The 12,049-nt window shown below is 37.2% G+C and overlaps 2 protein-coding genes across 3 annotated transcripts; one reads left to right on the forward strand and one right to left on the reverse strand.

The window, feature by feature from the left end:
• The first annotated feature begins 285 nt into the window (after positions 1 to 285).
• Positions 286 to 4,901, forward strand: LOC119992271. Of its 2 annotated transcripts, none has more exons than XM_038838971.1 (7): positions 286 to 582; positions 674 to 754; positions 861 to 1,037; positions 1,928 to 2,098; positions 3,113 to 3,325; positions 3,408 to 3,496; positions 4,027 to 4,901. In XM_038838971.1, exons 1-7 carry the CDS (start codon positions 483 to 485, stop codon positions 4,681 to 4,683), a joined length of 1,488 nt encoding a protein of 495 aa, XP_038694899.1. In that variant the 5' UTR covers positions 286 to 482; the 3' UTR covers positions 4,684 to 4,901. The 2 variants fall into 2 exon arrangements, with proteins under 2 accessions (XP_038694899.1, XP_038694898.1); XM_038838970.1 differs by having other exon boundaries at positions 289 to 582; positions 4,021 to 4,901.
• A 1,933-nt stretch (positions 4,902 to 6,834) lies between these two features.
• LOC119992002 (RING-H2 finger protein ATL47-like) lies at positions 6,835 to 8,364 on the reverse strand. The gene has a single exon (XM_038838576.1). It carries the CDS (start codon positions 8,114 to 8,116, stop codon positions 6,935 to 6,937), a length of 1,182 nt encoding a protein of 393 aa, XP_038694504.1. The 5' UTR covers positions 8,117 to 8,364; the 3' UTR covers positions 6,835 to 6,934.
• Between the last annotated feature and the right edge of the window lie 3,685 nt (positions 8,365 to 12,049).

The raw sequence follows: 12,049 nt of genomic DNA on the forward strand, positions 1-12,049 counted from the left end.
ATTTTTTTTCTTCAAAATTTATAATATTTTATTATTATGAACACTCAAAATATTTAATAACATATTTTAAATTATGATTTAATATGATTTGGGGGAAAAATGATAGGAAATTCTGGATCGTATGACTAATCTAGTGAAATTAATTATATGATTCAGTTGTGTGGGGCCCGGTGACGATTCTCTCTTTCTTTTGTCTGCTCTTGTCTCTTTCGCCGTTCCCATTCTCTCTACAGTCGAGAATAACGCAGCTCCTTAAACGTTATTAATAAAAGAGAGAAATCAAAAAGGAAAAAGAATAAAAAAACACTAAAAACTAGTGATGATAGAATCTCTGCACTCCTGAGTAACCCCACTTCACTTGAGCTCGCTTTTTGACTTCAAACCCAGATATGAGCTAGGGTTTCTGCGGAATGCTGAGAGCTTCTTCAATCTCCATAGCTGGCTGGCTGTTCTTTGGAGGGTTTTCTTTGGAGTTTTAAGTAATGGCCGTTATGGGCAAGAATTTCCTGCTTCTGGGTCTTGCGATGTTGCTTCTTTTTGGAGGGGACTCTTCTGCTGCTATTACCAGCACTTCACCTGCAAGTAAGTTTGTGGAATTTCTGTCATTTGATTTGTTTTGCTTTTGGAACTCGGATCTTTCTATGAGGCAGCTACATTTCTTTGTTTCTTGCAGAGATCGTTAATGGGTTCGTCTCAAATGCCGTGTCTACGGTCACGAAGAGGTTGTTGTCACTGAAAGCCTCCACCAAAACAGGTATAGATCTCAGATTCTGCTTCCCGCATTTGGTTTCTTGCTTTTTTATTCTTCTCCCTTTTTTTGCGTTAAGATTTGGTGGACGTTAATGGGATTTTTTGTGCAGCAATTTCTGGTCGCCCACTGATGAAGTTTGAGAGTGGGTATACTGTGGAGACTGTGTTTGATGGGAGCAAGCTTGGGATTGAACCTTATTACGTTGAAGTGTTACCTAATGGGGAGCTCCTGATTTTGGATTCTGCTAACAGTAACCTGTACAGGACATCTTCCTCTCTGTCTCTGTGTAAGTGTTTTTTTTTTTTTTCCCTATAGCTCTCCAAATCCGCTAGATTGGTTTCACATTGGCTGATGGTTCTATTTTTACAAAATCTCCCATACTACTCGGTTAGTATCCTGTCTCAATTTGTATGTTTGTGTATAAATATAATAGAGTTGGCATTACCAACTAATTACTTTGTTTAGTATCCTGTCCCAAGTGTATCAGAGCTTCATTCTGCAAAATTTGGGATGTGATCTGATTAGGATTTTAACTGATGTAATACTGGTGTTGTTTCCATGATAATATGATCCCAACTTAGATTGCATAGTTATTTTTTAGGAGAAGTTGATTACGTTATTATCTTGTGTAGAACAAAAAAAAAACATTTTTCTTTGAAAGTGACTCATCCTCTATGAAGTAATACAGCTATTTGAAATTTTTTCTCAATGTATCCCAGATTAAATCTTTTGTCGTTTGTACTAGTATAGCGTAGCAATGATGTACAATTCAAACGTTTCTTTAATAAAAAATTTTATTAAAAAAACATTTTCCTCTTATACTCAGATGATGGTTAGAAGATGGAATCTAAAGAGTGATTTCTACAGAAGGAAAACTACCCAATTCAGCATTTTTGATATGTAGTAGACGAGTCTTTTTTGACATATATATGTTTGTATAGGTGCATACGTATACAACACAAGCAAAAAGATGAATTGTTACTGTTATCCCTACTCCAGTGACCATTACTGCCCTATGTTCATTATAAATTTATTCCTCGATTGCTCATGTACATCAGCTCTGATAGGCGTCTCATTGTGAAATTTTATTTGCATATAATGTTTATGGCATGATTGTTTTTGTGTGCATGAAATTGATCTCTGGTGATTCTAAATTGATTAATGGGAGACCTGCAGATAACAGACCGAAGCTGGTTGCTGGATCAGCTGAAGGGTACTCTGGACATGTGGATGGGAGGCTAAGAGAGGCAAGGATGAACCACCCAAAGGGGCTTACAGTGGACGACAGAGGAAATATTTACATTGCTGACACAATGAACATGGCAATCAGGAAGATAAGTAATGCAGGTAAATACTGTCTTCACTGTTCAGTTTGATTATTCCTTTTTTAATAAGTATATTTTTCTTTAAACAAATCAGCTGAATGTATGAATTTTTTCCCCTTTCTTTTTGCCTCTTCCCCTTTGCACACCCTTAATTCGGTGTGGAATAGTACATACTGTGATGTATTCAAAATGACTAACTAGAGTATGTCTAAGATGTGTGTTTGACTGTTTTGACATCATTTTGAATTTGGAAGGATCTTAAGAAAAATTTAGTCTCTACTTTGTACTTTTGTTATCTTAAGAATCAACATATATTCTAGGATGTTAAAGCATTGCATAAAAATCCCAACACCATGGTCCTGTGGTAGACAGGCACAATACCAATGGTAATGGTTATTGTTCTTAGGCATGTGGATGAACAAAGCTGCTCATGGACTATTTGTGCTTGGCTTGTTTAAGAGCTTTCTTGACTTGTTTACTTAGGTGGACAGCTGAAGCTCAAGCCTTAGTTTTAACTCGTTTCTTTGTCAAATGAGTTGAGCTTGAGGGTTGGCAGGCCCGTCTCCTTCACTAAATTGTTATTTAGCTCGTAAAATTTTCGTTATTCTACTTTATAAAGATATTTATGTAATTATTCCTAAGATTTTGATTATTATATTGTTTGAGACTTAGCAGTGATATAGAGTTTTGCAAAATAGAAGCCACTAAATTCTTTTTTATATGTATATACTTATTGCGTTGGACGTAAATATGAGAATTTTAATATATTGAGTGTATATACTTCTATATATTAGTGAGAGTTTGAGCTCAGCTTGGTAACTTGGCAAGCATTGATTCACCCAAATTTGATCATGATTTCTTAGGGTTCTTGTATGCTGGAGCTCAAATTTGAGCTTGAGCTGAAACTCAAACTAACGCAAACAGCCATATGGTTGGACTCCAACTTGATTAAACTCCTAATAGTTATTGTTGCAAAATTCTTGTGGAAGTTTTAAACAGGAAGTTTGTGGATTTATCATTGAAAATTTCCTTGCAGGGGTTACAACAATTGCTGGGGGGAAATGGGGTCGTGGAGGGGGCCATGTTGATGGGCCTAGTGAAGATGCCAAATTCTCTGATGATTTTGATGTGGTTTACATTGGAAGCAGTTGCTCCTTACTTGTCATAGACAGAGGAAACCAAGCTATTAGAGAGATCCAATTGCATTTTGATGACTGTGCATATCAATATGAAAGTGGATTTCCTCTTGGTAAACCTATGCGTCTGACTATTGACTCTTCATGGTTTATCAATATGATGGATTTATGGGTAAAGCTTCTTGATCATTGCAGGGATTGTGGTTCTTGCTGCGGCTGGCTTCTTTGGTTACATGTTGGCATTGTTGCAACGTGGAGTTAAAACAACTGTATCTTCCAATGATGTAAGTACTTTTAGCATTTGTTTATGAAATGCTTGCATATTATGAAATGCTTGGATATCTGAGCATCTCAATAGTGTAGCATTTGTAATAGTAGATCTTTGAAAGCTTGCCTTAATGATCTCATGCTTTTAGTAACAGATAACAGACATGTGAAACATATGTTTTTGAGTTGATAAATATATTTTGGCTTAACCTATTAAGCTGGCATAAGTGACATTTTTTATTAAAGTATTCAAGACTCCCCTTTGGGCAGAGATGAAACACAAAATTCTGCAAAGTATCGGAGTTCCCGAAATTTTCAAGAAAAACAACCAAATTTCTAAGTGTCACCATCTTTTATGACAACTTGTGTCATTTTTCTTCTTCTTCCTCTTTTTGAAAAATAATGTTGTTTATTGGTTATTTTTACCGAGAGGAGGATTCAAACCTTCGACCTATTTAGAATCCTTAGGAGCGGGTACCACTCCACTAGGCTAACAATTCCTTCTGTGTCATTCTTTCACGTTCATCTTGTTCTTTTGTAGGATCAGGGTGTGATGAAAGCAAGCACTATGCCAAGTATGTATCAGAAGCCTATGAAATCCATAAGGCCACCTTTAATCCCAACTGAAGATGAGCAGGAGAAGCAAGAAGAGGGGATCTTTGGATCCCTTGGGAAGCATTTTGTCAATGCTGGTACATCTGGTATTGAAATTCTTGGAGCCATATTCCCTGGTTTCAGAAAGAAGCGAGTCAGCTATCAATACCAAAGCCAGCACCAGTTCCAGGAGAAGCACTCAGCCTCTTGGCCTGCTCAAGAAAGCTTTACAATACCCAATGAGGACGAGCCCCCTCCTCTTGAAACCAGGACTCCTACTCTGAGGAAAACTTATGCATTCATGTCCACGGATCCAGAAAAGATGCATCAACTGAAGCAGAGTCGAGCCTTTTATGGTGGATGGGACGGTGACTTTCAGCAGCAGCAGCAAAAACATCAGCATCATCATACGTATCAATCATCTACTCCACATACTTACTATGAGCAGAGCTCCGAGAAAACCAGTGAGATTGTATTCGGTGCAGTCCAGGAGCAGGATGGAAAGCGTGGAGTTGTCATCATAAAGCCTGTCAATTATGGAGATCCCTTATACGATCATCACAACATTCGCTCCCGAAACAATTTCATGGGTTATGCCCGTGGCTATTGAACAAGGTTTTGGATTATCCTGTCTTGGTATAAAGGATTGAGATTTAGGGTATATATGGTATAAAGATTTCTTCTCCAAGAAATGGAGGTGTGTGGGAACTGCTTCATTGCCATATAGGCTACTTGTATTGGCTGGCATGGTTTAGGGTGTGCTAAAAGAACACTGGCATCTATGTAGAATTGCCTTTGAAAATCAAGAAATCATCTTCTTATCTCAAATGTGGTGGAGTATCCTCAATCCCGCTCAATGCGGAGCCTTGTGCACGGATTTTGTTTACCTACTTTGCATATCGTAATGCATTATTTTTATTTTTTCCTATTTTATTTTCAGAAATCCTGCGTTATGCGAATAAGGGTAGCTTGCAAGGTGAACAACAAAGATGTTTTGGAGGAAGGGACAAATCAACAATTTTCCTCACGATTTGTGAGTTTGATTATTACATAAAAATGATGTTATAAATCCATCAAGAAGCAGCTTCACCGTTGGTAGCAAATAGTTCAGTTTGATCTTTCATTGCAATTTCTTCTAGGTTTCCACATGGCTTGCAGCAAGTGGGAAAAGATTTTGCCTCTGGGATATAATACCCTACGGCTTCACACTTTCCTTCGCAAATGTCCCCACACCTGGGCGTGAGGACTCTGAACATTTGCTTTAGATAATATGCCGTGCTGTAAATATTTTCCAGAAAAAAGTTATTCTATTTCTAACCAAAGAAGCTTTTAACTTCTCTTTTTTTTCTTCTGGAAAATAATTGATTTTGGCATAAAAAAAGCCTTAATTAAAAGTTCGTACCTTCTTTTTATGCTTTAATAGTGTAATTCAAATGAAAAATTCAAGAAATTATTCAATCATCTTAGTACATGTGTCATACGTTTGTTGATACGATATATCAGAACCAATAAGATATATAAATTCTCAGTTAAATTATGCTAGCTTTATCAACAGTTGATTTCTGCATGTTGGCGACTTGTTCACCGCAGAAAAAGAAAAGAGAAGCTTGGCATGCAAGAGCCCAAGACTAGAACTGATAATATTTTAGGGACCACCTAATCTTGTTTAGCTATTTATATTATTATCATAAGACTATTCCCCCAACTGCCTATTAATGTATGATAAAGAATTTTCTCCATCTCTCAATGTTTGTGTAAACAGCTGTTGGCTGTTGCATTAGCATCATCGTCAATATTATTGTCAAAACACCCTGAAAGAGACGGGCATCACACACACTTATAGGTCATTCCGTCATTTTCTTTTCAATAACGTGGAACCCACCCAATTCTTCATCGGACAACTAATTGATAAATTTCAGGTCTCATGAAACACTCCCGCGATTTTTATGGATTAGTTGAGACATGGGTTGAGACTCAGTACTGGAAAATAATACAAATTGACATTCGCACACATTGGATTGAGCAAAAACCCAAGTAGCAATTTTCGATAAATGAAATTTGTCATCTTACCAACTACTCATACATCATCACTTTGATTTTTGAAAGCTTGCTTAAAGATGATGACACTAATCTTAGCAGTATCATGTGGTTACTAATGACACTGGCACATGGCCATGATGGTCACTTGTGTACACGACAAAATAATTCATTTCCTTTCCCCCTAAACATCCAACCTTCACCCAATTCGTCATCTGTTGTCAATGGAAGACCGAAGCTAATACTCAAATAGTAACCACTTAGCAGACGAAATGGGTCATTTTGTATTCGCATGGCATTGAAGGACCCATTATCAACTTAATATTTACCGTTTACAATTTTGACCAAAAGTTCCAAAAATCATGAGAGGTCCCTCAAACCACTTTCCACAGATCCCACCATTATCATCTGACCCAAAGGCAGGAGAATTTGTTTCTCCTCAAAAGAGAAATTCTAGAGAAATCTAACACCCATAGAAGAAACAAAGTGACTTCACAGACTCCATTCTACTATATGGTTCAGCTTCTCATACTACCTAAAAGGGAGCTCAAAGTTCAATAGCTGTAAACAATGCATCTTATATCAAACATTGCCAGAGATATTGTGATTATTCTGCCCTCCAAAGCTATGCAAAAAGCAAAGCATTGCTTGTACTAACAAGTATATGGAATTTTACTGGGAAGATAAAAGTATATCACCATATTTTATAAAGTGTATGATAAAAGAAGCAGATTCCATAGCTAGTGCATTGTAAAAAGAAGATTTATATTCAAAGAAAAAGAGAAAGCAAAAGCCAGAAAGAAAAACTTTGATATTCCAAACTTTCAAGTGTCATGGGTTGTCTCACTCCATGGTAGTCCCACAGTAACAGGAGAAGAACCCATCTGGGTTTCTGCAGAATTTTGGAATTTACCCTTCTTAGACCATTGCCATATCTTGGAAACAGAAAAGCTTTCGCCTTTACTTCTCATGTTAATCTTTTTCCCCTCAGAATCTTCATCAACTGATGAATTCACATCTTGGGTAATTCTCCTTTTCACTAACCTCATACTGCCTGTACTACCATTTCTAGTTGGGACTAAGGCCACTCTCAGGTCTGAATCAGCAACCACATATTGGTATGATCCCATTGAGTAGCATCTCCTCCCATCCAAATTGATACTATTACAATCACTGCTACTACTAGTTTCTCCCTTTAGTCTCTCTAGTCCTCCACCCACTTCCCCTGCTCCTCCTTCGTTGTTGGTGCTTCTGAATTTCCCTAACCGCACAGAGAACACCCTCTTTGAATTGACAATCTCATTATCTGAAAGTTTAGGACCAAGTGGTACCCTAATTTCTCCAGTGCTTGGAATGGTAACTTCTTCCCTTGGATCTTCAAAATCAAAAACAGGGTTGTCAAAGGCAAGGTCAGGCATGTATAGGGTCCCTCTACAAAGAGGGCAAGTTGAATTAGACAATAACCATGTGTCTATACAATCAATGTGAAAAGCATGACTACACGTTGGAAGCAACCTCAACTTGTCCTGTTCTGAGAATTCACATAGACAAACAGCACAATCAAACGGCTCTTGCAGACCCACAATCTCTTTGTAAAAGAACAACGGTAAAGCATCTACGAAAGCTTGATCTAGACCAGAATCGTGAAGATGGAATAGCTGTTGCAACTGTCTCTGGAAAGTATCAGACCCAGACATATCTGGGTATCTGTTAGATTCCGAGACTGATGGGGAAGATCTGTGCTTTAGAAGAAATCTTACAAGCAAATGAAGAAGACCAGATATGAAGAAAATTACAGCTAGAATAACTATGATAAAAAGAATAGTCGGGTTCACTTTGTTAGCAGATGAAGACAATGGGGCTGATTGTTTATGGTAATTACTGTTATATGGCAAAGATGGTGAAGGAGAAGAAGAAGAAGAAGAAGCAGCCAAAGATACCAGAGATTGAGATGAAAAGATCATGCCATCATCTTTCTTCTTGATTTGATATCGAATCCAAGACATTTTAGGACAAGGGCATGCCCAAAACACCAAAATTTCCTTCTAATTCTTTCACACAATGTCTCTCACTCCCTAAATAAACCCTCTTGAGACCATCTCTTTCGCCGCTGCTTTTGAAATGACAACCAACTCATCTATTGAAGCAAATAAGCAATAGGCACATTATTTCTTGCAGTTACAACAAACCCAGTTCATTTCACCCAATAATGTAAAGATAATTATAAATCTTGATTGCTGCTTAGACACTAAAATACCATCTCTTTCGCCGCTGCTTTTGAAATGACAACCAACTCATCTATTGAAGCAAATAAGCAATAGGCACATTATTTCTTGCAGTTACAACAAACCCAGTTCATTTCACCCAATAATGTAAAGATAATTATAAATCTTGATTGCTGCTTAGACACTAAAATACCATATTTCCCTGATTGTGTGCAGAGGAATCAAAGCGGAAAACTCAAAACACTTTTGAGATGTCTGAGGTTGTAGTTTATCTACCTCAGCACTTGCAAACTCTGCCATCAATGGAGCTCCATTTTAACTTGAATAAGCTAACCCTTGGACAGCCCCGTGAAAGAGAAACCCTAACAAGAGCCATAAGCGCCTTTTGTGCAAAAGGGGTTTATGATTTATATATGTTGGAATGTAGAGGATGAGGAGCAAGACAGAGAAAGAAAGAAAGAAGGCATGCCAGTAGCTTCCAAAGTTTAAGGATTTATTATTATTATTTTTACACTTCTATATATATATATATATATATTTCATCTAGAAAGTCATGCTCTTGCCAAGAGCAAGGTATATGCAAGACAGACAAGATTTGATCAAGTCTAAATGTCTAAGCAATTACATCACTTATGTGTCATGTGTCATGTGTCATGTGTGATATGTGATGATATAAGCTTCCATTAGAACTAAAATAAAGACAAACGTAAAAGTTTGGATTAGAATAAAGCAAAGTGATGAGGCATCAAGTCTGGGAAATGTTGGCCAAAATTTACAGGCATCATGGACAGGGCCGGCCCTGCCCTTTTGGTGGCCCTGGGCATATAATTATTTGGAGGCCCTTTATATAAACATAAAATACAACACATAAAATTTTTGATGGCTGGAACCCAAATCTGGGAGGCTAGGCCATCACGCCTTGAATTTCATTACATAAAATTTATAATCAGTCATTACAAAAATTGGAAAAAAAAATTATACATTTTAAAAATTACATGAAATCACATAAATATCTTAGACCTCACAACATTTTGAGAAGCAAAATCATCAATAACAACCTCCAAGTCACACTTATTCAACATATGCTTTTCAATGCATAAGATGGCCAATCCATTCAACCTCTCTTGTGACATAGTTGATCTCAAAAAGTTTTTCAACAATTTTAGCTTAGAAAAGCTTCTCTCTGCTGATGCAACAGTTACTGGAACAGTTAATAAAATTCTATAAGCTATAGAAACATTTGGTAAACAATTCAAAGATTCCGCAATAAATTGACATTAATACATTACAAAAAAAGAAAATAAACATATGTAATGAATTAATGAGTGATAATCTCTAGTTCTCTGCCTACCTCATCACTCAGGGCGAGGCGTTATCTTGTCTCCAAGGCGAGGCGTAAGCCTTGATGCGTTGAGGCATAGGTTTTGCAGGAAAAGATATTTTTACGTTAAAAATATATAAATATAATAGAAAAAAGAGATAGAAATAATAACAAGTCATTCACATACTAAAAAATCTTAGTTAAAGACTACATACTTCAAATAAAGACAATAAAGTCAAAATTCACTTCAAAGTATAGTATAACTTCACTCATTGGTTCAGTGGTTCTAAATCAGTAAATCTAATTAAACACTAAATAGTAAATACAATTGATTGGTTCTAAAATTTTAAATAAACACTGATTCTAACTTTGTAATTGAACACTAAATGACTAAAAAAATTATAAACAAAGTAAAGAAAGTGGGGCAGAAGTGCATAACAAAAAAAAAAGAAAGTGGGAGTGTGGAACAGAACAAAGAAATCGATATTTGATTGTGGGAGTGGGTCAAAGAAAGTGGGACAAAGAAGCAGAAGAAGGAAATAGAAGAAATCGATATTCGATAGCGGGAGTGGGTCAGAGAAAGTGGGACAAAGAAGTAGAAATTGACCTGCAATGGTCTTCGTCTCTTACACAATGGGGTCGCAACTCACCTAGCCACCTAGGGTCGTAAATTGTCAAGGTGGAGGAGCAGACAGCAGCCAATGGAGTCACAGACAGCAGTTGATGCGTCGATGGAGTCACATACAGGCATACAGCAGCCGCAGGCCCGCAGATGGTCTTCTACAGCAGACAACAGCAGATAAGGATTAAGGGGTGAAGCTGCAATCCGTGTAACCTAATTTCGAGTTTTGACAGATATGTATATTTATGTATATTTACATATATTTATATTGGGCCCCCCAGATTGGGGGCCCTGGGCGGTCGCCCAGGCCCGCCCTTGCTCAGGGCCGGCCCTGCAGTCACCTAGCCACCTAGGGTCGTAAATTGTCAAGGTGGAGGAGCAGACAGCAGCCAATGGAGTCACAGATAGCAGTTGATGCGTCGATGGAGTCACATACAGGCATACAGCAGCCGCAGGCCCGCAGATGGTCTTCTACAGCAGACAACAGCAGATAAGGATTAAGGGGTGAAGCTGCAATCCGTGTAACCTAATTTTGAGTTTTGACAGATATATATATTTATGTATATTTACATATATTTATATTGGGCCCCCCAGATTGGGGGCCCTGGGCGGTCGCCCAGGCCCGCCCTTGCTCAGGGCCGGCCCTGATCATGGATTCATGGGTGAAAGCGGGTCATCTTCTGAATTCCTTTTTAAGATAACAATCAAGGGAAATCAAGATCTTTGTAGTAGATCCAAATTATAATTTATGTGTTGGTTTTACTCGGTGTAGAACGGTGGTGTACGGTATTATTCGGCGGTCATTGGGCGATGTTCGGTATAATACGGTGTCGTTCGAGAATGTCTGGAGATGAATATCTTTGTGTTAAAATAATAAATTATAAAATAGTATGTTTTTTGAAAAAAATAATTAATTTTCCTATTTGGTATTCTTAAAATGGACTAAATTAATACCTTCTTCTTTTTTTAAAAAAATATTGCAATATTGATTTGATACTTTTTATTCTTATTTATGCCTTTCTTCTAACAAACAAGGGGATTTTTCCGAAAACAAACAGAGCCTTACAATGTCATAAGATGTGTTAAAATTTAGACGGGCTGCGCCAAGTACTACACGGGCTGTAAAGAAGAATCCAGTCTTCCGACATGATAAGTTTAAGCAAGCCCAACCCATCGTCAGTATGGGCCTGGACTTGGACAACCTTGATTACGTCAAGTTGAATTCCGACTAGCAAAACTGTTAATAGGCCCAGGTTATGGTCGGCCCATACCTAGTAAATTCACTCAGGATTAACCTCACAAAGCGCACAAGTTTCTCCTTTTATTTTTTGATTAATTTTTCTCAAATATAAGCTTTATCAACTTTAAAAGTATCATTAAACACTCAAAAACTTATTTGTATCACCAAACATCTGATAGCTTATAAACTAATTTATTTTTGACAATTTATAAGTTAGTTTATTTTTCCCAAATTTAAACTCTACCAAACGGAACCATTAAATGGAATGCATTGTTTTGATAATTCTAGTTTTATGCTTTAGTCATTATCTCAAAATTGATACTACGTCAACATAAAGGTACTGTTTTTTTTATTACAGGGGAAGGGGATATATGGAAGAGGTTCGAACTCGAGATCTATGAAATACCACACACATGAGTATCATCTGAGCTACTCATGGTTCTTCATAAGGCGGATAAAGGTACTGTTTTGATGGTCTTGTTGAATGACCAATTATATTCAGTGGAGAGGAACTTTTATTTTGTCGAAGAT

This window comes from Tripterygium wilfordii, chromosome 22, assembly GCF_013401445.1.
Source record: "Tripterygium wilfordii isolate XIE 37 chromosome 22, ASM1340144v1, whole genome shotgun sequence".
Classification (NCBI taxonomy): domain Eukaryota; kingdom Viridiplantae; phylum Streptophyta; class Magnoliopsida; order Celastrales; family Celastraceae; genus Tripterygium; species Tripterygium wilfordii.

Bases quoted from the DNA above. Each gene is read 5' to 3' on its own strand.
- LOC119992002 (XM_038838576.1), bottom strand. From the start codon at position 8,116: ATGTCTTGGATTCGATATCAAATCAAGAAGAAAGATGATGGCATGATC.
- LOC119992271 (XM_038838970.1), top strand. From the start codon at position 483: ATGGCCGTTATGGGCAAGAATTTCCTGCTTCTGGGTCTTGCGATGTTG. The intron at 583-673 runs GTAAGTTTGTGG...TGTTTCTTGCAG, and splicing joins TACCAGCACTTCACCTGCAA to AGATCGTTAATGGGTTCGTC. The intron at 2,099-3,112 runs GTAAATACTGTC...ATTTCCTTGCAG, and splicing joins CAGGAAGATAAGTAATGCAG to GGGTTACAACAATTGCTGGG.